General features: G+C 42.0%; 1 protein-coding gene across 4 annotated transcripts in view; it reads right to left on the reverse strand.

Moving 5' to 3' along the window:
* ZFYVE26 (zinc finger FYVE-type containing 26) overlaps positions 1-25,888 on the reverse strand; it is a 449,330-nt gene that overhangs the window by 329,612 nt on the left and 93,830 nt on the right. For 3 of the 4 annotated variants that reach the window (XM_069208874.1, XM_069208872.1, XM_069208873.1), the window contains exons 9-13: positions 22,903-23,118; positions 20,948-21,619; positions 19,321-19,413; positions 7,624-7,689; positions 4,927-5,078 (exon numbers count right to left, since the gene is read on the reverse strand). In XM_069208874.1, the coding sequence (XP_069064975.1) occupies positions 4,927-5,078; positions 7,624-7,689; positions 19,321-19,413; positions 20,948-21,619; positions 22,903-23,118 (1,199 nt within the window). The remainder of the gene's footprint in view (positions 1-4,926; positions 5,079-7,623; positions 7,690-19,320; positions 19,414-20,947; positions 21,620-22,902; positions 23,119-25,888) is intronic. The other variant, XM_069208871.1, reaches the window with a different exon arrangement.

The raw sequence follows: 25,888 nt of genomic DNA on the forward strand, positions 1-25,888 counted from the left end.
GAACACCTGGTTTCTTGGGTGCAAGAGAACAAAATTCTCTCTCAGGCCCAATCAGGTCTTAGGAAAGACTCGGGCACAATAGACCAATGCCTTAACCTCCACCTCCTTATGGCTAAATATAAATATGTGAAGGATGTATCCATTCACTTAGCTTTCATGGACCTGTCAAGTGTGTTTGACTGTGTCAAAGGGCAGTAGTTGTGGGTAATTTTATTGACCATGGGTCTTGATGATGCGTTGGTAAACCTACTGAGACTTTTACATCATGATCAGACGACAAAGGTTAGGTATGGGCCAAATGGTGAGAACACCTCAACTTTTAGAGTTAGTTGTAGTGTGTGCTAAGGGTGTGTTCTCGTCCCCATCCTACTTCTTTTATATATTAAGGATTTAGAGAAAACTTTGGTCTTTATAGGAGCCAATGTCCCGTGCACTTGCAACAATGCCATTTCAGCTTTATTATATGCGGACGACGCAGTCCTGCTGGCAAGGATAGCCAATAGGCCTAAACAGCTGTTAGACAGCTTTGTCAAGTTCGTGAAAAGTTTGGACCTCGAAACTAATTGTACAAAAACTTTTGTAGTGGTCTGTGGCACTAAGAATACTAAGACACGTCCACTGAGTATAGGAGGGCGTGGCCTGGCAAAATTAAGCTTGTTTCAATATTTGGGATTAGAATTTGATGAGGCCTGTAGTTGGCTCCCCCGCTTGAAAAGTAGGGTCTTACACTTAATGTGTACAGTGGGAATTACTTATTCCCTAGCTGCTAATATAGGGAGCTAGTTGGTTGCCCCATACTGGAAGTCTATAAGTGTCTACCTGCCGTGACTTATGGTATAGGGTTGTGGGGCTATAAAGAGGTTGGGAGTCTTCAGGTAGAGGAAAATCTATTCTGTCAAAGGTTGCTGGGTGTTCCGCCTTCCACACCGCACTTCTCTATCCATCAGGAGTTGGGCATAGGATATCTACAGGACAGAGTTAGAGTTGCTCAGTCTGAGCTTTGGTGCCCGATCTGGGACAACAAGGAGGCGGTCCTCAATCAGTTGTTCATTAAGGACTGCCTCACTAGTGGTATTGCCTGTTCAATCCCGTGGCTGATATATATTAAAGCCTCTATGACTGCTCTGGGCTGCCCGCACTTGTTTGAGAATCCACATTTAATATCTAAAAAAGAATAAAGCATGGGTTTGAGATTGCAAGATTGCTTTCTCAATCACAGATGGACAGCCACAGAGACGTATGAGGTAATTAAGTTGACAGTCAGGGAGTACTGTATGGCCCAAACGTCACCTGGACCGGCACCTTACCTGTTGTATGTTCATAATGTGTATGAGCGAATGTTACTGACCCGCTTTAGGATAGGGTCTCTTCGCTGGATACGGTCTTTTCCTCAAGGGCAGTTTTCCTCTGGTGATATCTGTATTTGCCCCTGTGATGAACAATCTCCACAAATACTGTTGTACTCTGTGTTTTCTGTACATTTTATGAGCTTTTTAGGAAACTGTATCTGGTACCACTGCTACAACAAAATAATTTTACTAGCTGTAGGGCAGCTTTGCTCTTCCTCAAAAAGTTGAAGGTTCATGATGCCAGCAGCTCAGTTGGTTATTTCTTAAAAGGCGCTGTGGCTTGGCGTAAGACGCTGCTGTTTTGGCTTTTGATAATAAGGTGATGTGTTCTGTTCTTATTGAGTTTTTATGTGGGTGGGTTTTATCTGTATATATGATCTGTCTTTATATACTGTATTGTACTGTGATTCTCTTATGATCTATATTTATATGATCGAATAAAGAGTATTCATTAAAATAGATTTATGGAGCTTTTGACCATTCTACCTATAAATTACTGGAACGTGCTTTGACATCTCCAACTAAGGGGTGCAAGATTGCAGGTACTAGCAAGAGCACAAAAGCTGAAGGGAAGGAGCGTATGTGCCAATATTCCAAAATGAAGTAGGATATGTTGGTGTCAAAATGGCTAATTAGTATACTAATGACAAGTGGAAGGAAAATGTTACTTACTGTGTAACCATCTGTTTGTAGCCTGCTGTGCTGTAGATTCAGATGCTCTGCATACTCCTGCCATCTAATGTTTGGGAGTTGTTTTACTTTAAATGCATTTTGTTCACAAGATATCTTGTGACCCTTCTATTTGCCTCCAAGGCACTAGGACAGAGACTCCACAGCAATTTTGTATTTTTTCCAGCAGGTTTGTACTGTGAGAGAGTGTAGAGATAGGAGACAGAAATAATACTCTACTGTCAAAAGGTGAAAGACAACATAAGAGATCATGCCTGCTTGCGGGAAGATGGGGTGTGCATAAAAATCTATAGCACTACAGGTTACATTTTCTGTTCGTACGATGTGGGACCGTAGGTACAGATGTTCTGCACAGACAATAATGCAGTTCCACCCCTAAGCTGGGGCTAGCGAGTGGATGATGCAGATGTTGAGACATTTGTAGAGTATTTCTAAGTGAGAAATTAGGCAAAAGGCAGAGGAGCACATGATCAAAGACAAGAGGAAAGTCAACTGGTATTACGAGAGGAAATTGTGGACGGTTAATGCATTGTGATGAAGTGTTCTTTAGAGGGGTGTGATCCTGGGTACCACCCAGGTGGTGAGCTTCTGTGCAAGATAATTGAGGGTGCTGGTCGTTATAGCTTTGAAAAAGATGCAGTTGATTTTGAAGATGATGCCTGCTGACAAGGGAAGCCAATGGAGTTAGATTAGCATGGGGGTTATGCAACTTTATTTCATTAGGCCCTGGATGAGACAGGCTGGGCGTGCAAGATGATTCTACGGGGTGACAGTCTGGGAGACTATGGAACAAGGCATTAACACCATCCAGATGCAACGGTAGGGGGACTTGACCCACAGTTTTGAAATCGGTTTCCGGCAGAAACAGTTTGACTTTCTTTGGAAAAGAGTGCTGGCACCAAGGCCGTCTTGTTTTTTTTTTGGCAATGTGTTCTTTGAGGGCAACGAGGGTGTCCAGGGTGAACCTAACTGACCTGGCCCTCTTCACCGCATATGGGATCCCTCAAGTCAGCATGTCCGCTCTCATGATATCAACATCATCTCCTACGCTGATGACACACATGTCATTCTATCACTCATGCACAAGACACCCAGTAACCAGATCAAGGTCAATTTCTGTATGACTGAAATCTCTCTTTGGACGAAGACCACCTGTCCAAAGCTGAACAATGACAAGACTGAAATTAAGATCTTCAGGAAGAGCACAGCACTGTGGTATTCCACCTGGTGGCCAACAGAGATAGGACTGACACCCACTCCAAGGACTTCAGGATCATCATGAACAGCAAACTCAACATAACTATCTAAGTCAATCTGGTCACCTACTCATGCTTCCATACACCAAAGATGTTGAAGAACATTTGAAATGGCTCTAAATCAGCAATTGGAAATGCGTCATGCATGCACTGCTCACAAGCAAGTCGGACTACAGGAACACCCTTTATGCCAGGATTTAAATAAAACTCCCCTGAAGGCAGCAAATCATTCGAATTCGGTGCCCAGAATCACTCTCAACCTCCCACACTGCACTCACATCACACCACAACTGAAGGAGCTCCACTAGCTTGCCATTTACAAACAAGCACTCCAAACTCCTCACCTACACTTTCATGGCACTACATAACATTGGCCCAGCATATCTCAACAATAGCATCTGATTTCACAAACCTTTCAGACACCATGGCTCGTCCGGACGCCTACTTGCCCAAAACCTATGCATACAGAAAGCAAGATCTGGCAGTCAAGCCCCCACACATAAGAGCCATCTCCTCACTGCTTGAATCCAGCAACTGGCTGAATACCCTTCTTTTTGAGTAGTCCTACTAGCCCTAGGTGTGCCCAGATTCACACCTGCTCGGAGCCAGGATACCAAAGAGGGTGAAAGTACGCTCTACAAACCTACATGACATAACATTGTTTTCTTCCACATCCACTATTATCACTTGTACTATAACAATCTTGCTTCGATCAGGATGTAGTGATGTAGATGATTAAAAGGTATACTTTTTTTTTTTTTATAAGTCAAGTCGTAGGCCACCTTATTTCCTTTTTTTGGCCCCTATCAGCAAAGCTCTAAATGCCTCTATTCAAAATATCTTTTTTGTCATAATACAGTGCTAAATCTACTTCTTGATATTTTTGGAAAAGATGGTGAATGGGCACATATAATAAAGAAGATTGCAGGGCCATTTTCAGTTTGTTGCTTCTTTACAGCCACTGCTCTTTGGGTTTTATTTACAGAGGAGAGGGGAGCTTTTCTCTTTTTGGTTTTGTGCGTTTCAGGGCCTACTCTTTACTTTGTTTGGCTCAACGATATTGAGGTCTATGGTTCACTTAGGCCATTGCACTTGATTCTGTGCTGCCCCTAACTGCAGAATGTGTGTGCATCCTCCTACAGTTTTGAGCTTCTAGGAACACTCCTTTGTTGCAACTTGCCCTTACCCTTCTTGTCCCTTATTATTTCTACCATGTGTATGTTCCCCACACTGCAATTTCCTACATGAGGCTCCACAATCTGATATGTATCATTCCACGAGTGCACTGCTGCACTCTTAGATGTGTAGGCACCAACCTTTTCAACTTTCTCTTCTGCTGACTTCTGAGATAGTATGTATAACAAATCCGCAGGAGTGTAACAAAACCAGCGTAACCCGCAGATAGATGCAGGGTTTATTCAGCCTAATTTTTAGTATCTCTCGTTAATCATGGTTTTTAGTCACTTCCTTGTTGATGACAGTCTCCTATGCACCAAGTAAAGACAATGCACCACCCTGGAGGCAACAGACTGGCTTTCCTTTGTCTGCCCTATACCTCAATCCACCAATCTATTGATAGCACTAAATCACACATGAAGACATAATTGGCAAGTAACAAAGCTCTGAACTACCTGATGTGCTTCTACAAAATTCCCCCTTAGGATGCAGGAAATTAGAAGAGATTCTGGTGGAGAAAGCATCATGGGAATAAGAAGATTCCTTTTGAGGGGCTGCAGCCTGAATCCCAACTCGCTCCTCCCAGAGATGGTGCTATTGCTTCCTTCTGCAATTATAAAGAGATGATATTTGTTTGTACAGGTCCAAACTTGAGAGACTTGTAGTCAGAAGTAACAACAGACCAATATTGTATAGATTTTAAAAAGTACATTTAAATAAACATTCATATGCTTTGCTCATTATGTAAAGCACTGCATCAGAAGCCTTTTTCTATACACAGATATTAGTGCTGCTCCAGGAGGTAACTCAGAAGAAACAGAAGGGAGCTCAAATTGTGTTTTCAGTACCGTTCTCTGGCTTAACAGTGATTTAAACACACACACACTCTTCCACCCACTCTGTTGTATTCTTAAAGCCAGGTGTGGAAATACAGGCAGTAGGTGTCTCCTAGATGCAAGGGGTAGGTAAGACACTTACGTCCTTTTTCACAGTTCTCTTCCTCTATACTGGCCCTGATGGGCATGATCTCCTAGTGCCGTAGGGGCTCAATGGTGGTTTCCTCTGAAAGAAACCTGTCACTGTTTGTGTGAGTGTTTTCATGTGTGAGTGTGTGAGAGAGAGAGAGAGAGAGAGAGAGAGAGAGAGAGAGAGAGAGAGAGAGAGAGAGAGAGAGAGAGAGAGAGAGAGAGAGAGAGTGTGTGTGTGTGTGTGTGTGTGTGTCTGTTAATGCATCAGTGCTAGGTGATGTGTGATTGTGTGTGTGGGATCATAAACCATCTCCTAAAGAGTAAAAAGCTCTTAGAAAAATGATAAAACTATGTTTTTTTAGTCAGCATATTGTATTTATTGTTTAATGAGAATGCGAAAGAGAGAGAGGACGTTTTCAATAACGTATAAGTACATGAAGCAATAACACAGGTGAACAAATTAAATGAAACTATTCCAACCTGGAACACAGCCTTACATAGAGGATGCCTGATGTGATACAATAGGTAGGTTTTTCTCCCTTTCTTCATGAGCCCACCCTTAATATTCACAGACACGGCACAGAATAAAAACTGCATCCTCTCAAAAAGAGCGAAGAATCAAACACATCAGTGAAAGAGACCTGAGCTTCATACGGTAAGCCTTGTGAAATTCACACGAAAGAACCCTTTTTTTTCATGGCTTCATATAAACTCTACCTTTCTCAAATACATTCTCACAGACTGCTCTCACAGTCAGCTTGATCAACTACTATACCATACACTGAAAATTCAAGAGGCCATTTGGGTCCTCAACCGGTCTTGAACTGGACTGTGTCCTGATGAGACAAACATTACAAGAGATGCAATAGCCATCTCTAACAGGACACCAACACTCTCAACATCCTGAAAACTTTATTAACTCGACTTAGGTAAGGGCCTTTCTTGTTTGTTTGTTGGGGTGTTTGACAAAGATTTGGCAAAATAAATCACTTTTTAAACAAAAATGCACCCCGAAGTTGGGCTTGAGTAAAAAGGTATAATAATTTTCCACTGATCTAGACTCTGACCTATTTAAAAATGTTACCTGTAAACATAAAAATGGTTAGGAAAATCATTCTAAGTGGCGAAGAAAGATTGCCAATACTGGATTTTCACATATGAGGATGTGAAGTTTGACTCCTTGAGGGAGGTGAGAGTTAAGAATGAGGAAAAAGGATGTGGATAAGAGAAGGGCGTGAGACGGCAGAGTATGATAAGTGTGGGAACGAGAGAAAAAAAGTAGTTGATGAGCCGGGTGGGAATGCATTTCAGCACTTTGCTGGTGTATCATTATGTCTGCAAATTGGGGTGCTAGGTTTATGAGACTAACCGCAAGATAAAGATAAAGTGAGAGCCACCTAACTTTTTAGTCAGTAGATAATATTCTCTCCAGCATTTGAATCAGCCCAAATCCAGAAGTCTGTCTTCAAACCTACTCTAATTACTACTTTACAAAGAACCACAACGAAAGTGCTGCATTTAAATATCTGGATCTAAGAGTAAGGGACTGCAGATTTCTGTCAGCCTACAGTGCCTTGTTCTAAAAAAATCACAAATAAAAACTTGATTATAGAAAACTATTTAATGTCCTAAAGAGGAGACCACCATTGAATTAATCAGAGGATTTGGTTTTTGTATCCATTACTGCTATTGTAGGAGACATTTAATTTCCAAATTATTTACCCATTGTTTATGCATTTATTTTATGTGGAACCTTTCACAGGCAGTTCTGCTAATTTATTTTGAACTTCTGCACAGTGCTGGCAGATGCTCAACATGTAATAACTTGGACTTTCATTCAAAGCCACTGAAAAAGGGATAAAAGCTCAGGGTTACTGCTAATAAAAGAACTGGCTGCTTTTGACTGGAGAATGGAGAGACAGCCAGATTGGTGAGGAAGCAAATCTAGTTTTTCAAAAATCCCATAAGGGTCACATGTGTGTGTGTGTGTGCTGGATTCCCCAGTAGGAGAAAGAGTTCCCAGAGACAGAACCCTACAAGCGACCATAGAGGGAGATTATGTTTTGCCTCTTGCAGTTCAGTGAGTTCATGATCTTACAACATTAAACATTTTGTTGATGAAAAACTGTCCAAACCTGAGTAAGAACAGAACAGAAGACAACTTATTAATATCATATTTCCTACCTGATGTGCTTGTGCTTAATTCACTACCATTGTTTTCCACCACTGACTCCTGCACATCTTTATCAGCTGCGGTGCAAAGAACACAAAAATAGTTAACATGTCACAGACCTCATGGTCAAGAAATGGCAGATTTACAGTGTACTGAGGCAGGAGGATTCCTCCTAACTATACTAACATTTTGCAAAAAGATTTAAAAGGGTGCTCTGCTTTAAGAAAAAATCCAACATCAATGGTATAAAACAACATGTATAAGGACTACAGAGGCACATCACCAATAGTGGCATACTGACGCCCAGTGTAACTTTTTTTTTCATTTAAGCAAAATGCCAGGCAGTATAGACCTACCACAGTTAAGGCAATTCCATATATTAGTAACAATTTCTCCTAAGTGAGGGTCTTCATAAGCTCATTGAAATATAAAGCCACATTCTCTGCAATCGAGGTACCAAAACAGGAACCATTCAAAATGTAACATAGGGCCTAATTTAAAGTTTGGCAGATGCATATTCCGTCACATTACATTACAAATATTTTGTCCGCCTTAGTACACATGGACAAAATGGACTTGTAATAAGGTGGACAGGATATCTGTTACATTTTAGAATGTGTACCTTTCAGCGAATCTTTAAATCAGGCCCCATGTATTTAAAATAAACATTGACCAATATAAAAAATATAGCTCTACAGCGTTGGAAAATGTTATGGTCCACATGAGCTAATGTAGATCATTTAAAAAGTATACAGGCCTCTGTCCTAAAAATAACTATACAATTCTGAATTCAAGGACATCCATTTAGAACAACCAAAGTGAGAGTGTACTACGGGACAAAGCACGTAATCCTGACTATTTAGGTTTTTGAAGAAATTATGCAAGAAACTGGACTTCTTTGCAGATGTCCCCCACATTTTTGCTCATTTTGCTCCCTTTAGAACTACTAGATGCTGGTCTTCGACTCTGACAGTGCACTGAAGCCTGCTAATCAGACCTCAGTGCCAGTGCTGTTTCCTTAAAACAAGATATGTATAATTGTAGCACAACTGGCAAAGGACTTTGGCACTCCTGTATGTCCCTAGTAAATGGTACCCCTGGTACCTAAGGCATAGGTACTAAAGAGGCTTCCTAAGGGCTGCAGCAGGATATCTCATACCACCCTAAGGGACCCACAGACAAATTGCACACAGCCTGCCATCACAGACTGCGTGTCAAGATGCAAGCCCTGAGTGACAACACAGCATGGCACACTCACTGTGTGCAATGCCAAAGTCACTGCATGTATTTGATGTAAGTCACCCCTACAGCAGGCCTTAAGAGCCAGAAGGCATTGTGCATTATAATACATGTGAGGGCATGTCTGCATGAGCAGATATGCCCCTGTGATGTCTATTTCTGTTTCTAGATATTGCAAGTGACCAGGCAGCCATTTAAGACCACTGATTGGCCACTGGTCATCATGAGTGACCCAGCTACATGATGGCTGCACGCAAAATAGTGGTGTTTGGTATCAAACACCTTGTCTTAATAAATCAATACTCATGCCAATACTGGATTTTATTATGAAATGCACCCAAAGGGCACCTTAGAGGTGCACCCTGAAACCTTCTAGTCCTCTAGTGTGTTGGTTGACTGGTATCGACAAGCCTGCCACCACAGATGAGTTTATGACCCCCTAGAGTTGAGAGCCCCTGCTCTTAGAGGTCAGAAACAATGCTTGCTCTGCCAGGAGGTGTTCTCACCACCACCAGCCGGATGGCTAGTACGTCTGCATACCAAGGACAGGGACTTCAAAGTCTCAGGGCCAGATGTAGCATTAGAAAATATTGCGAGTCAGACCGACTCGCAATTTGCAACTCGCAAAACTGTATGCAGAATGATGTCTCAGACACCTTCTGCGACTCGCTATGGGGTTGCAAAGACCCACTTCATGAATATTAAAGGGGTGGGTCGCATTTTGCGACCCCACAGCGAGTCCATGCACTCACTGGGATGGTGGCCTGCTGGAGACAGCAGACCTCCTTGTCTGTGAATGCTTTTTTAATAAAGCAGTTTTTTTTTTTCTTTTTGCAGCCCGTTTTCCTTAAAGGAAAACGAGTTGCAAAAAGAAAAAACTTCCGAAACCATTTGGTTTCGGTTTTTTCAGAGCAGGCAGTGGTCCATAGGACCACTGCCTGATCTGAAAAAATATTATTTTCGGCATTCCCAAAGGGGAAGGGGTCCCCTGGGGACCCCTTCCCTTTTGCGAATGTGTTACCACCAGTGTGACACTGGTGGTAACTGCGAGTTGGTTTGTGACCTCATTCGCGGTTACAAAGCAACTCAGCATGGCGATGCGGTCGCAAATGGGAAGGGAACACCCCTTCCTATTTGCGAGTCGCATCCTCAACTTGCGAGTCGGTACCGACTTGCAATTTGATGATGTGCATCGCGTTCGGCCTTTTGCATGCCACAAACTGCGTTTTTCGCAGTTTGCAACATACAAAAGGCTTCCTACATCTGGCCCTCAGTCCCTGCCACCTTTGATATGAGACCCCCAGCTTCCCTCACACCTGGGAGAGGCAACCCCCTGCCCTGAGGCCCCTTTAGCACCAGGACAGGCAGGAAATTAGATAGTCAGGAGGTGTGTAGCAGTTGCAGGCTGGATACACCCTAAGGTGGGCAAGACTGAAGTGAACACAAAAGGGAGAATTCCACCATCATGTATGGTGGAAGTAGGAACTCTGGGCCAGGGTGATGCCTACATCCCACATGAAGTGGTCATATAAGCGGTGTGGTGACCCCAAGGGTGAGTAGCCCATGGGCTACTACCCTTCACCCTATTAACGCCCCTAAATTGAGTGTTTATGGGACCCCCTGACACCAGGAAAACAGATCAAGTCAAGGCTTTGACTATTAGGAACCGAGGAAGAAAAAGAAGGACCGAACAGAGCAAAAACTGACAACCTGCACCAAGAGTGATATAAAACCCTGCCGGGCAGCTCACACTTTTACTGTCGGTGTACCGACTTCCTAAAGAGCTGGACAACCTCCTGAAAACCTTTGGAGGGCTGACAAGCACTTAAACAACCAGGAAAGATATCCCTTGGAGTAGAGGAGCTACTCCTCTGCATCCATAGCAGTGCTTAATTTGTGCTTGTTGTTTCCGGTGCTGAGCACCAGCACTTATTTGTGAGGGCCGGAGCTTATTCCTATGCCTCAAGCATTTGCTGCGAGCATAATACACATATGGGAAAGACGGAAGAAGGAAAAACTAAAAAGCGTCATAAAGGGAGACAGTAGAAAGTTGCAGGATGAGCTGAAGGGGGAGGGGTGGCCGTAAATGGATTGAAGAGTCCCGAGATGGCGTCAGGATTAAGCTGCCTCAGTATTCAGTGCTGGCAGATTTAATTACAGCAGTCTCGTGTTTAAGAGAAGGGCTTTGAGCACGGGCACCTCTTTATTTACAAATTAAGCACTGATCCACAGGCTCTGCCATGTTGCCGACCATCTGGTCCACAGAGGGGGCAAGGTACCAGGAACAGGATGACCAAGGCTCTAGGTCAGTCACATCTACCCAGCGAGTTTTAAGATGCTGACCACTCCAGGAGCACCACAGTATCAATTTCCAGGGTATCAGAGCAGTTGCAGCAGACAAGGCTTGTAGTGTCCAGTCGGGACACCAACACCACAGAAAACCGACCTGCATGTCAAGGGACTTGTCAAGGGACTTCAGAGACAGTGAGACCCATCTCAAGAGCGGCCCAGCTGTCCTGTTTTGACCCTCTTTTGCAGAACCAAGATACAGAGGAGTCACTAACAACCGCGACCTGATGCCTCAGAGCACCTCTGCACCCGAGCCCCTCAGCTACAGTCTGAGGCAGTTGACGGTGCCCATGGGGCCCTGAGACCCTCAAGAGCTGAGCCCATCCTTGGGTTTGGCCATGCTGGTTCTTCAGTCGTCACCTGCCTTTTTCTGCAGGAACCAAGAACCGTGAGGATATAAAGCAGCGCGACCTGTCGCCTCAACGCCCAACAGCACATGAGCCCGAGTATGAGTGAACCAACGGCGTCTCTTAGTGCCCAAAACCCTCAACCTGAGCCCCACCTTTGGGTTGAGCCAGACTGGTTACCCAATCCCTACTTGCAGCCTCTTTCCCCCAGGACCATCTCCCATTTAAGTTAATGGGACACAGAATGCTGTAAGGCACTTCTGCACCCGCACGCCCCAGTGCCTCCCGAAGTGGCCTCTTGGTGCTGCCTCGGACCTTACCCAATACTCACCTTAACTCATGCCCTTTTGCAGTAGGTGTCTATTCCCCATAGGATAACATTACTGCGTGCAGCCTAAAGTATGCATATTTTTCTGTAACCTAAAAATTGATAACTCCAGATTATGAGGATCCTGCTGTCTAAATTTATATAAAAATATGTACTATTTTTATAAATTGGTGTCCAATTTCTTTATTGAGTGTGTGTCCTAATTACTGCCTCTGTGTCTGCAGTAAATTGTTAACACTATCTACTGATAAGCCTAACTGTTCGCCCACACTACCACAAAAGAGCGCTTTTAGAGTTACTGTTTTAACCCCTGTCAGCCAATAAGGGTCGCCCTGGCCTATCTGAACAGTGTCCCCTTACATTGTACATTACATAGATAGCCAGCTTGCTACAAGGAAAAATCATTAGTGGTGATAAGTCCCCTCCATACCTTTGTAAAGCAATGCCACCTTGCTCGAGAATTTATTTTTCTCTATCTCTGAGTGTTTTTTTTCTCTAGTAAGCTTGACAATCATGCTCGTCCATTGAGGGTTCTTCTGTTTTACATCTTAGCATCCTTGAATGAGAGAGCAACTGTGAGAAACTAGGTTGTCAGTTGATTGGGGAGGGTGAGCCCTGGTCAAGTAGCAACCACAATCCTTGTCAGGATAAGGCACATGCAAATCCCAAAGTAACCTGTGCTCAATACACTAGTAGCTTGGCACAAAGCAGTTAGGCTGAACTTAGAGGCAATGCATATATTTTTTGTGCAACACTGCAAACAGTAAAAAAAAAAATACAAAAAAAAAAAGGATCCCACACCAACTTAAAAAAATAGAACAAAATTTAATAAATAAAACAAGAGCAAAATGACAAAACATCAATCAGTACTATTAGAGTTATTAATTTTTAAACAATAAACTGTAAAAAAATGCCTGAAATTGTAAAGAGCCAACCACAGCAATCTGGTCTCGTTGAACTGGGTCAAAGTCAAAAGCTTAGGCCAACCACGATAGAGAGCGGGTTGGATACAGTCCCAAATCAGTCCTGCTGAAGTTTTATTTTCTCAAGTTTTGTGTCCAGAGTCCCATTCGTGTTCGAAAGGTCGCAAGAAGCAACAAGAGTGTCACAGGCAGTTGTCGGCGTGACGCAAATAGCAGGCTCAGTGTCGCAGTGGTAAAAGAAAAGCAGAGTCCTAAGTCCAGAAAAAATGAATTCAGCAAAATTAGGAGGAAGAAGGCAAAAGGTTTGGGGATGATCCCGCAGAAAGGCTCATGACCAACGGCGACTTTGGTCTCCACTACCTAGCTATGAGAGGTGAAAGTGCTGATAGCATGCGATTCCAATAAGAAGCACATGCCTTTTTAACTGTTTTCTTGTCAGTGGCTTAACTACTGCCCACTTCCTGGAAACATTTCTCTTCAGTCCACTGTAAGTAGGGTTCCTAGTCTTCAGGGAACATGCATTAGAGGCCTCCTTGTGTGCAGGTGTGTAGGTGAGCTACACCAGTGGCTGGCCATCTACTGAACTCCACATGGGTATGGTAAGTGTGTGGGTACAGTTCCACATACCTGGACATCCATTAGATGCCACATGTGTGTGCTGCACAACATGATGGCTTTTGTGCTGGGCTACTAACGCTCTACTCTGACACTGGGGTCTGTATATGCGTTTTATCCGTGTTATATCTTTTGGGTGGAGTGGGGTAGATAGAAAAATCATTTGATGCATCCATCGCTATCTGCCAGAACAAAACCTACCCATTCTCATCTCCTATCAGATATCAGCATCCTTTAAAGAATGGCATCCTTGTCTGGAGCAATTCTTTGCCAAGCCAACATGAACAGTCTCAGGACGGGCTGCAAGACAGTTTGACCTGGAAATGAGAGGATCTGATTTTGATTAGCTTAAAGTTTATTTATTCTGAACTGCGAGTGAACACTGGTAATGGCTTCTTTTTTGGTTCTGAAATAACTAGCTTTGAATACCCAAACAGCTGCCAAGACCACTTGTTTCTCATTAAATCAAAAGTCATCTTCAAGGTACTATGCCTCTCTAACAATGTTCCCCAAAAGAGAAAGACTCCAGCCAACAGGCAATATAGTTATTTTGTGTCATGTCTGCAGTCACGTGTCACAACTGCACGCAGGAGAATGGCTACAGATAGTCTCCAAAGGGAGGTGGGTGACATGTAAATGACTGGTGAGGAATTCTTACTGTTTCGGACTTATCAATGTTCTCCTCGGTGTAAACAAAATCAAAACTACATGTATTCATTAATATTATATATATTCATTAATTTGTATGGGGTTTTTCAAAGCACAGACTTTGTCACAGTAATAGAGAAGGTGTTTATAAATGACCAACATTAAAGTAACAATAGAAACATCAGAGTAGTAAAACAGAGTCAGAGTACACAATGAGTGATAGGGAAACTATTTCAAATTAGAGTGAGTTTTGAAAGTTGAGACTCTTAATGGCCTTCAGAAAGAAGAGGAAAAGAACAAGAATAGTATCTTGATATCCTGAGGGCAACACCATATGACTGGACTCCGTGGCTCCCATTACAAGCAGAAGAGATCTGAAGATGTTTTTGATAGGCAAGCAAGTAACAAAATATTCTTCCATGTCAATATATGAGAGCCTTGCAACTCGGCTAAGGGCTAGAATTCTTTTACTCTCGATCCTCTCTTAGCAGTGTAGTTAAACGAAGGCTGTCTTCATTAAGCTGGCAAGTTGAATAGTAGCATTAGGAGCATGTCCTGAATGAATTCCAATGAACTGCCACATCGGACATGCATGGTGAGATGCCCACCGGTTAATAAACATCTGTTGTTTGGAGTTAAGAAACCCCACGAGTGAAAACATGCTTTACTAATTCTTATTCATAAGAGTTTCTTTTAACAGGAAAAATAGCTAATAGTAAATTATCAGAGAAGCAGGAATTTATTTTTAGAAACATTTAGCTAGAGCGTAATAGAGGCTATCCAGTTTAATATGCAAAAAGTGTTTTGGCATACAAAGGTCATCCAGAAAGGGCACTTTCAGGATGGGTGGTTAGACAACGTTAGGTATCTGTTCATGAAGAGGCACCTTATTTGATGTAAATGTCTGTGATCCCTTGTCAATGATAATCCAAATCTTTCTACTGTGCTTGTCCGTTGACATGCTTGTTTCATTTTTGTAGCTTGTTATGTTTGCTGTCTATTAAGACAATTGAGTGATGCAATGGGCTGAGATTAGTGGTACAATCCAATGGCTTGCCTTCCCTGGTGCTAGCTTTTCCCTTTCTAATGGTTCCAAGTAAGAAAAGCAATGTTTTTACACGTCTCCTAAACGCCAGATGCTTGTCAATAATTCTTGTCTATGTTAGGAGTTCGTTACATCATTTTTCGGCCTGTTTACAAAAAGACTGCTTTGTTTTTATAGCACATATTATTGGGAGAGGTGCCAATCATGATTATAGTCTACTTTTTATGAGTATTTTGTACCCTTTGTTTGTAGAAAAGTTGATCCATTTCCATTCATGCCTTGTCGGTAATGCACAGTACCTTGAAAGTAGATGTTCTGCCAACAAGGAGCCAGAGAAAGGCATTTAAGATAGGGGAGCTGGAATGAGTAGATTTACATGTAGGAGGTGTCTTGACACTGGATTCCTGAGTCTCTGAAGGTGTCTTATTACTAAGAGTGACATTCTTTGATAGAGCCTATTCGCTGAATGCAGCCAAGGGGGTAGTTGCATGAGTGTTTTGTGCAAATTCTAGACAATAGAAGCTGCGCATAGGATCTACGTGGTATGAAATGTGGATTTGGTTACTTAATTAAATGGAGGACTCGTAGAAAGGTCTGACTCCCAACTCCCAGGTTTCTTACTTGACTTGAGCTAGTTGGCAGTATCTCCAGCTCTTCTGGTCTGGCTAACAAGGATTGGCTCTAATACAGTCACCCGTTTTCAACTCTGAATATAATTTTTTCATTCTAGTTTTAGGATTATTTGTGTATCATCTGTGTAGTTAATTCACAGTAGCTGAAATGATTTAATGTGCTCTGGTGCTGAACTGGTGCAAGGAATGATGAGGAGAAATGATTGACCCTTGCAGTTTTCCTGTCATGATGTTGTATGATCCAGAGTAGAATGTTGGTATTGAGATACACTATGATCTGTCCTCAAGGGAAGAACAAGCAAGACAAAAATGCATCCTTCAAAGCTGATTACTTTTAATCTATTTAATAGTGTCTTGTGAAGCAGTGTGTCAAAATCTGCAGATAGAGCAACTAATATGAGTACAAATACATGGATGGAATCCAGTTTTCTGGTCAGACGGTAGCCTGCTGTCTTCTGAGAAGTTTGAAATCTGAGAGAAAGCTGTTAATTTTATAATTTATTTCAAGGAATGGTCCATTTTAAATCAGCCTGTAGTTATTTGGGTCTGTTGCATATAGGGTAGGTTTCTTATTTTGTCATTGTATGTAAAATCTCCTCAATTCTTCTGGAAACATTCCTGTTAGTGAGAGGTTAATTATGTTCATAGAAGATGGTGTGACTAATGCGGATAGGATTGTCTTAAAAATGTGTAGGCGGCATCGGCCCCTGGCCTACTGACTTAGTTCTTGAATCGTTGTTCATAGTGTAGTAGCTTTTCCTCGTGATGGTGATGCCTCTATAGTCCGTCCATTTTCTCCATACTTTTGTGTTCTTCTAGAGGCACCCTCTCACCTCACAGACTGGCTCCTGGTTCCCTGGTCATGCACCAGTCCACTCTCCTCTTCCATCCTGCCATCGAGGGTGGGGCCTCTGCTTTCCATCGTTGTGCGATATCCGATTTCGCCAGAGTCAAACCCAGCCAAAGCAGAGTTAATCTGTAGTGATCCATTACAATATAAGTGGTGATGTGGAGGAGAGTCAATGTATGGTCCCACAGTATAAGTTGTCCCATTTCATGATCTAGACAGGAAAGGACCGGCTCCCAGTACAGGTGTAGCATCATGCACCACTCGGTGGGACTTTTCTTGACTTGGGTTTGAGTTGATAACCACATATTTTGTGAAAAAGGTGTAGTTCTAGTGTTTTAGCTTTGGTGAAGCGATCTGCAATTCTGTTGCAGTAATCTTGTGACTGAGGCATTTTACTGAAGTGAAGAATTCTGATTATAATTTGTGGAGATCCTGTTTGAGTAGTGTGCTTTTTTGATGACCGATTTGTAGATCCTGTTGAATCTTTTAAGATATACTTTGAAAGGGGAAATTTTTCTATTTGTGCCATTGTCAATGTAGAGTCCAGAGTAGGCAGTTTCATATCTTCTTTATTTCATTATTCATCCATGATGTATTACACTTCCTTCCCGAGTGTAAAGACGTTCTGAGGGGGGAATTATGTTGTTCAGTGCTTTGTTTATCCACTCATACAATTTGTTTATGGAAACTTGTTTCAGGTTTAATGGAGTAGTCAGGTGGGCAACAATCCTTTCCATGTTTAGTTTATTCCACAGTCTGCAGGTAGCAACATGCGAAGAAGGGTAGGTTATTGGTTTTAATGGAATGACATCAATGAAATGAGCTGCAGAGCTAGGGCACGATTCCTCTAATCTTGACTGATTCTGGGTTACTTGAGAACATTGAAGTGTATGTCCAGCTTTGTTGGTAAGCCCAGAGATGAGCTAATGGAGATTGGGGTTTCCAGATGAGTTATGCCTTTTGGTGGTGTTTTTTTGGGTTTGTCACACCAGATATTTAGGACACTGGGGATACATAGGATAGGATGTTTCATGGATATGTCTCATAAAGAGCATGTGTAGCTTCCAATACCCAGGCGAAGTTTTGTACAGTATTAGAAAGCAAGGGAAGGATCACGTCTTATTATCATTAACTCACAGACTAATATTTGTATTTCTTTTCTATCAGTTTCTGTAATCAAGTCATTTTATAATATTGCTAAGCATATTACAGTTTTTCCTTGCTGATTCTGTGCATGGCTTCAATACCCTCATGGAACTGCTTAATGGAGCGCTGGTACAATGCCATCTACTAATCATTATTCTGTAATGAAGAACAGGTTGGGTTTTGCATCAGTTATTAGGTTAAAGATATATTTAGTTTTTTCCTGCTCAATGATGGAGATTTAACCAGTAGGTAGTTTAGGTTGGGAAAATAGTATATGATAGAGAGCTGATTGAGTATGTTCAGAGTGTAAATATGAAGGGTTGGGGAAGACTATGAAACCAATTAGTTGGAGTGATGCATGTGTAAAAAAATGCTGTAATGTCACCTAACATGGAAAAGAACATTTGATGCAGCCTATTCCGTGATTAAGTTCAGCTGCTGGGAATAGCAATCAACATGAGTTCTGAGTAATTCATTTTGCCTTAGCTCTGGATAGTTTACTTCAGTAGGTATGGCTGTAGAAGGGGTGTATGGGGAAGGGCCCAGAGTGCCACAAGATGATCTTTGCTGATCTCTGTGGCGCTAGCCTGCTGATTAATCAATGGACAGAAATTAAAAAGTAAGCTTTAGCCAATATGATTTGGCTTAGGCAAATGCAATAGAGACAAGGGCTATGGATCAGGCAAAACTTCAAAGAAGCCTGCACAGGTGGGTGTCTGCAAAGACTTCTGCATTGTGTAACCTTGATTCTGGTAGTGAAGCACATACAAATGCACACAGAACAAAGCGGTCTGAGGTGACTGGCATGGAAATCAACCAGAGGTGCTATAGTCTGCATTGAGCGGGAGGGAAACCTTGACAATAGATATGTTAGCAACATGGAAACAGGTGACTGCAGTTGGCTGCTGAGAACAGCAAAAAGAACAGTGCAGCATGCTGAGAGTGCCGAATGCAATGAGAGGTGATAAGAAAGGGAGACAGCAGCGGTTGTTTAGCATGGAGGAGGTTACTCTTGAATACACAGTTCTGCAGCAGTCTAACTCAAACTCACACAGGAAAGGACGACACAACTCTCGTTATCATTTCAGAAGTATGACTATCCGAATTACAAGTCCCCCTCCCACCCAGTGAAACACTGCCTACCTACGAGTGGTCCAAAACATCGCATCCCAATGAGACAGTCCTACAGATGATATAGATATTGGATATTGCTGAAGAATATCATGGATCCTCAGACTTTATCTAAAGTGCTACATGCAGATGGGTGAGGGCTATCAGTCTCCTATATTTTTATTGCTCCATTTACCTTACTCAGGTCAAACTTTATGATTGTTTAATGTACTGCAGTATGAATGTTAAAGTATTAGAACCACTTCATTAGTTGCAATTGCACCAGAATTTTATTTTTGTTTTAACAAGAAGTGGAATGTAATGCAATTAAATAAAATGACCCATGGTTCGCTGATTCGTCATTTATTTGTACTGACGTTATCCTATACATAAATACACATCAAAAATCTGAAACCTAGAGCAAGAGAGGTTCCAGGATAATAACACTTTTATACACATTGAGTTTTTTAACACACCTTTTTTCCTCCTTCGAGCACGACTTCTCCTCCTGTGGTTAAACTGCTTTCTTACTCGAAGGTGCAGTCCCTGTGAGGACAAGACCTGCTCTTCTAGGAGATAGAAGCAAATGTACATCAGTGTCTAGGCATTAGAAAAATATTCGACTTCTCCGAATGCAATTCTACTGAAGGCCATTCGGTTCTAAAAATCAACAGCCGGAAAAATGACTCATCCACTCCCAACCCTTTTTACACTACTAAGACAGATGCACATGCTGGATCCTAAGTTAAAGGATCAGCAAAAGTGGATACTACAGCCTGCAGATGGATCTTTCCAGTGTGGAAGGTCTGCAACCAAAGTGGGTCGGAACAAGTCAGGGGAGTAGGTTGGGGAAGTGGGCACTGGAAAGTTAGTCGGTATCCACTAAGTTGCTAAGGTATCTACTAAGCTGCTAAAATCTACCGGCCTTCACACTCTTTCACAACGGTCTATAGTGTGCAATTTGCAAACCTACACTCAGAGGCAGAAGAGACTCAACAAATGAGAAACGTTAGTGGGAGAACCACCCCAAACCCTCTAAACATTATGGTGGTGTAAAAGAAGGGATTTCAACAACTGGATATTTTTTTTACAGGTGAAGTAGCAGCAGAAAAAAGTTGAAGTGAAACGCACCATTACTCCAACAGTAAACTACCAGCATTTCCAATGCCAGAAAAATCACCAGTTTAGAGTTAGATGTATTTCTGAAAATCCAAGAGCTTTGTTTCGGATTTGATTTCTGTGCTCAGGTGGGTATGGAACTTTAATCCATTCCGAAAAGGGGCAAAGGTATGAAAACCCTAGGTGTTTTATAGTTACCTTTTTCTTTAAACAGTGTTTAAAACACATTTTCAGTAAACAAACCAGGCAAGCAAAGTTATCCAGGAAAGTGTGAAAAAACTCTGCATGTGACTGAACCTTCTAGCATGTACCATCCTAACTAGGAGTTTGATTCCCACAATCGTGACCCTCCTGCCCACTAGAGAATACACACAATGGAAAGCACCAGAGAGACTGTCAGTATACCAGCCATTTGTACTTTCAACAATAGTAAACAACAAAAAGGTTTAATGTAAGCATATAGTGCTTCCTCTAATCCACAAAAGGCAACAAAGCTCTCTGGCATCAACATCCAAGGCAGGTTGGAGCCAGCTCTCAGAGCTGGGAGTGGTGCATAGAAAACACCTACCATGTCTGCTGGTATGTATCTAGTGTACGTTTCAAAGGACACCAAGTGGAGTACTGAACAAGAACACGAAGGGGTGATCCCCCTTCCATCTCAGTCAAACAATACCAATGATGAAATAGGTTGAAAAAATGGATGTGCGGAAGACATGCACACAAATATAGAAAAGTCTCCAAAGTATGATTTGTACATTCTGCAGTTGAGTGACCAACTAAAGAGCCAATGTTCTGCAACCAAGCACAATGAGAAATAAAAGGTCAGGGATTTGGCACCTGATGGGTTATCTAGATGCTTGAAGAAGTATATTTAGCGACAGTCAAGAAATAAGCAACAAAATAAACTGTACAGTGATGTACCACCAGAGCATTATTACTGTGGTGAACAGATGTCTCGCTGGCTGGGTTAAAATCAAAACATACCTGCATTTCGATTGCTTATCACCACTTTATATCGCCATTGAGCCTCAGATAGGATTTTAGAAAACTGGAGCACCCGGCTCTCAAAAGTCTCTCTGCTGACCGAGCAACTTAGGCACTCCACTAGCTGCAGCTTCTCCGAAGACCCATCACTCGAGTCCCATGGTTTGCTGTTTTTAATTTTTTCCAAATGATCAAGCAGCATTTGTAAGAAGGCCTCTGCAGCTATTTCATCCACTAAAAATCCAGTCATGTCACTTGTAAAGTGCTTCAAGTTCAGGTAGGCCCAGTTGTTGGAATGGCAGTGTTCTGCCTTGCTGATTAATTCAGGCACTGCATGGGTTTCCTGAGAAAGAGTCTTTGAATCTTTTGGCAACCATTTCTCTTCAACATGTGCTCCAATCTGAGGACTTGGCATTGGTGAGTGAGTCCGAGAGTCACCTTTGTCAGCACTGCTGTCTAAGCTCTTTAATCCATCACTTCTTTTATCCTGATCCTCATAGTCCTCATCAAAAGCATAATCCTCAGGAAGAGAGAACTCAGTACAGAGGTCACTGTAGGAAATGAAGAGCAACGAAAAGATGTTCTCCAAAACCTCGAGGCAAAGAGGGGCAGGAATAAAATGCAAGTAATGCTGGCACTTAGTTAAGTATTGCTTGAAGAGAGCTGAATAATCTGCATGGAAAAAGGAAAAACATTAAATCCATTTCGACAAAACATCTCCTTTAATCTATATTTCGTGTCTATATAGTAACTCTTGGGAAGTTAAGCACCTCGGTGTACTACAGCGCTAGGCTAAGCAAAGTCCTCCATGTTCGGTATATTTGGCTGTTGACAGGTTTACAGAGGCAAAAACTATCAGAAGGATTAATACATGCACTCATATGGTCACCACACCCAATGCCGCCATTAGGAGTGGCCTGGAATTTCCAATTCTGTTGGTAACAGTAGATATCAGCAGGATCAGGAATTACAAATGATTCAGGACTACTGCACCCAGTACTGTGGGTGCGATAATTGTGAAAAATATTTTTATAAACCAGTGTCAAATAGCCTCTGGAGATGGAAAGAGTGATTTTACAGGATTACATGCAGGAATCAGGGCAGAAACATGTTATTCTCCATTCGACAAGGGGTTAATAAGAATAAACGTGTGATACCAAGAGCATGCCAGAACATGGTGTTAGCACTACCTGTGACATTTCCCTCCAAATAAACAAATACAACTGCTTGGTTGCTTTTTAAGTGTGGGATTGTCACTAGGTTTGTGTTACCTTCCCCTTTAGGCCAACACAGGCTGTAGTGAAGCATTATAATAATTTACCCACTCAGTTTATGTGTGCAAATCACTTTAGGCTACCGGGACTTAGAATGGATAGTACCCTCACACTGGAGCTATAATCATTAATTACACTTTTACAATTACTGTAATATGCAAGAGGGTTCCCTATCCATGCTGCTCCAGTTACTGAATTCAGGCAACAAATGGACTCTGTTACCTAGCACAAACTGTAAGCATCTTAAGTTGTCATGCTTTGTGGTGCCCAACTCGACAAGAAAATCTTTTGAGAATATAAATGCAGTTGTAAAACCCTACAATTTTCTCTAAGACTCATGGCAGAAATATAGGGCAGACCTACTAAAGCATAGTAGTGTGTTTGTAGGAATTAGCACTGAATATTTTAAATCCAGCTATCTATGCACTTTTCCGCAGAATTACCCAATTAGTGTGCGCAAAATATTTAATTTGTCTGGAAAAAATCACTGGGGAATCCGGACTGTTGTGGTCTTGAGCATGGGTTCAATACTGCAAAACGTGCCAAGGCACTACAAGCCTTCTTTCTATCTGGGTTAGTGGACGTGTGACTGCAAGGCTAGCTTTCCCAATAGCTCATTACCCACCTTCCAACCCAGTTGGAACAACATAGTTAAGAAGTAGTTATGCTTCAGGTCAGTACCTTGACAATGACGGTGATCATTTCCAGGAGCTGCATTAAGTTCTGGTTCTCCTGAGGATTCACTCAAGACATTATCGGCACAGTCCTTGCACATAGAATGCTTATGCGCATTCAGGCACAGAGCATAGATTGCATATTTCATGGCACAAAATGCTTCAAAAAGTATAACACTTCGCTGCTGAACCAAACTGCTTGATGCTCGCTTGGAAAATTGACCTAAGTATAGAGGAAAAACAATTTAAAGAAAGCAATTTTTGATATTAACTTTTTTTTTAATTATATCCTGTAACACAGAATACATGACTTGCACTGTATCCATTTAAGACATTAAAAGTACAAAACATCTAACGCATGAATCCAAACACTATTCCCAGATTCTATCCTGTGCATAATAAGGTTAGAAAGTAGAAATATGGAAATGATCCCAATATGGCAGTCAAATGTTCTTGCGTTTACACAGACATCCTTGTGAACAGGATATTAGTTCTTCTATTTGAGAATGTCGGTACAAGCCCTTCAGGCAGTATTCCATCGGTGGGGCCACTTCTGATCGCCAATACTTAGCAATGCCTCTGTTAGCTACAAGAACATCCAAACCCACCGGAGCACTCATCTCCTATTACCCAGAGGTATTTCCATCAGCCCTAGAAGCACAGTTTAAAAGAATTGTCAATGGGCCTTTATCAGTTTGAAAACCATCTAAATTATGTTGTGTCAATACTCTTTGATTAAATTAGATTTCTAAATCATGTGGATGAATTCTCCAGTTTCTGAATCGCACCCAAAATAGTCAGGAGAAATGTTCTGTAAGACATAAGACAGAAAAATCTTTCTATAATTGTGTCCCCCGGCTGGAGACCCACAATCCTTCTAAACCATGCCATCTGTTGCAATCAAAGTTTGCAGTTTATGTGTTACTTTTGACGAAAAAGGCACCCTCACCCTAGAAATCCTTTTTTAAATTAGTTAGCATATTCTATAAACAAAAATATTTAACCCCTTCCCTGCAGAGGGCAACCTGTTGACTTCCTCCACAGTACAGAGGACTTCACCAATTCATCCTTCTGAGGAGGTTGCGGAGGAAGTACCAGTACTCCAACCAGAATGGTACCCACATGTTGGTGTCTGTGAGGCCTGACACAGATTAACTATCACAGCGCCCCAAACCTCTCCTTGGCCATCAGTGATGTCACAGTACTTTTATTCAGGACAAATTTGTTAAATTTAGATGATGTGCTTTTGCCTTATTGGGAGTGCTGCAACATGAACTCGTTGTTTTTCTTCTTCTCTCAGCTTCTTATGGATACTTTTTTGTTTACAATGTTGTATCTTTAAGTTCAAGTCATAAGTATGAGCTTTGAGACTGTTGTTATTACATTTTACTACACTCTCACAGTATTCCATTCCATTCTTTCGGCTCATAGCACACACACCCAAACACACACACAGCAGCCACTTGTATGAGTCCATTTATTCTACCTAGGCCAGAAAGTTTTAGTTAGAAAACATAGATGGTGTCTTGTCAGATGACTGTTTCCGAAGCTCTAACTCAAATAATGGATGAGATCTCCAAGACAGGGACTGATAGTGAGGCAGCATCAAACAGACAGTGTCGTGGAGCAGAATCTGGGAGTGATTTTTCAGTTGTTCCTTCTCTGATTCATCTTCCAGTGATTCAGTGAAACATGGCCCTGGTAGTCATGATGTCCCTTCGCAAGCACTAATTGCAGCGAAGAGCAAATGATAGTGTAGACCAATGTGAAATGCTGCAGATATGGTGCCAAGCACAGGCAGAGTCTTCACTTGGCACACTCCTCATTTAGTTCAGACAGTAAGTCCCTTATTTCTGTATATGCTGGCTGTAAGGTAAACACAGCAATTTTTTTGCCTAATGACTACTTCACTCTTTTTCTGGATGGAGACTTCTTTGAGGAAATTATGCAGCAAACAAATTTGTATCCCACAGTTTCTGAGAGAGCATAGAGGCACACTGGTGCCTCACTCAAGGGCACACCTGGGGAGTCCCTCTTGAATTGAAAAACTTTCTGGGCCTAACGCGGAGCACAGAAATAGTTCACAGACCAACCACACAGTCCTACTGCTTTACTCGTATGATCTGGCCAACACCCAGGTTAGCACATGTCTCGAGCAGAGACCGGTTTCTGATTTTGCAGCATAGGCTGACAATTTTTCTGTTTTGCCCTGTGACCCATCCAGACCATGACAAGTTGTTAAAAATGTGGCCAGTCAGGGAATTTGTCTGCCAAGTTTCTAGAGAGTCATACTCATGGAAAGACTACAGCAGTCAACGAGTCCTTGACCTTGCGCAAAAGATAACTACTGTACAGGCAATACATACCAAGGAAAAGAGATTGTTACAGCATCAAGATTTACATGTTGTGCAAGAGCTCTACTGGTTATGTGTACAGCCTGAAAGTATATATAGGGAAGGACTATGCAATAAATCCTGCAAGTTATCCTTCCGATTAGCAGTTAGTGAAAAGACTGTATGGAAGGTTGCCCGATATCTCCTTCATGAAGGTCATAACCATCATGTAGATAATTTTTACTCAGGAGTCCACCTTGTTGGTGAACTGGAAAAATCTGGCACTATGGCTTAGAAAGCACCGGAAAGGATTTCTTCTAGAGACTGTTCGAGGATACACAACCTTCCATGGGCCATTATATCAGTAGCTGTGTAGCTTTTAAAAAGTCTTTCAAAATTGAATGGACAAAGCACTCTAATCCAAGATTTTATCTTTCTGCAATATGGCTCCAGTAAAGAGGCAAATATTGGTCTTGCTTGCTTGTCAACTGCATCCTCCATCCATTTCTGTCAGTGCACTGCACATTACAGTAGACAGTATATGTAACGTGTTCTGACTAAGTCCTCAATCCACCAAGCCCTAAGGCCCTATTGACTGTCTAGGAATCTTTCTAGAAGTGCTCTTTAGACAACTTAGTAGAGTCTACCACAGCATGCATA

This window comes from Pleurodeles waltl, chromosome 9, assembly GCF_031143425.1.
Source record: "Pleurodeles waltl isolate 20211129_DDA chromosome 9, aPleWal1.hap1.20221129, whole genome shotgun sequence".
Taxonomy (NCBI): Eukaryota; Metazoa; Chordata; class Amphibia; order Caudata; family Salamandridae; genus Pleurodeles; species Pleurodeles waltl.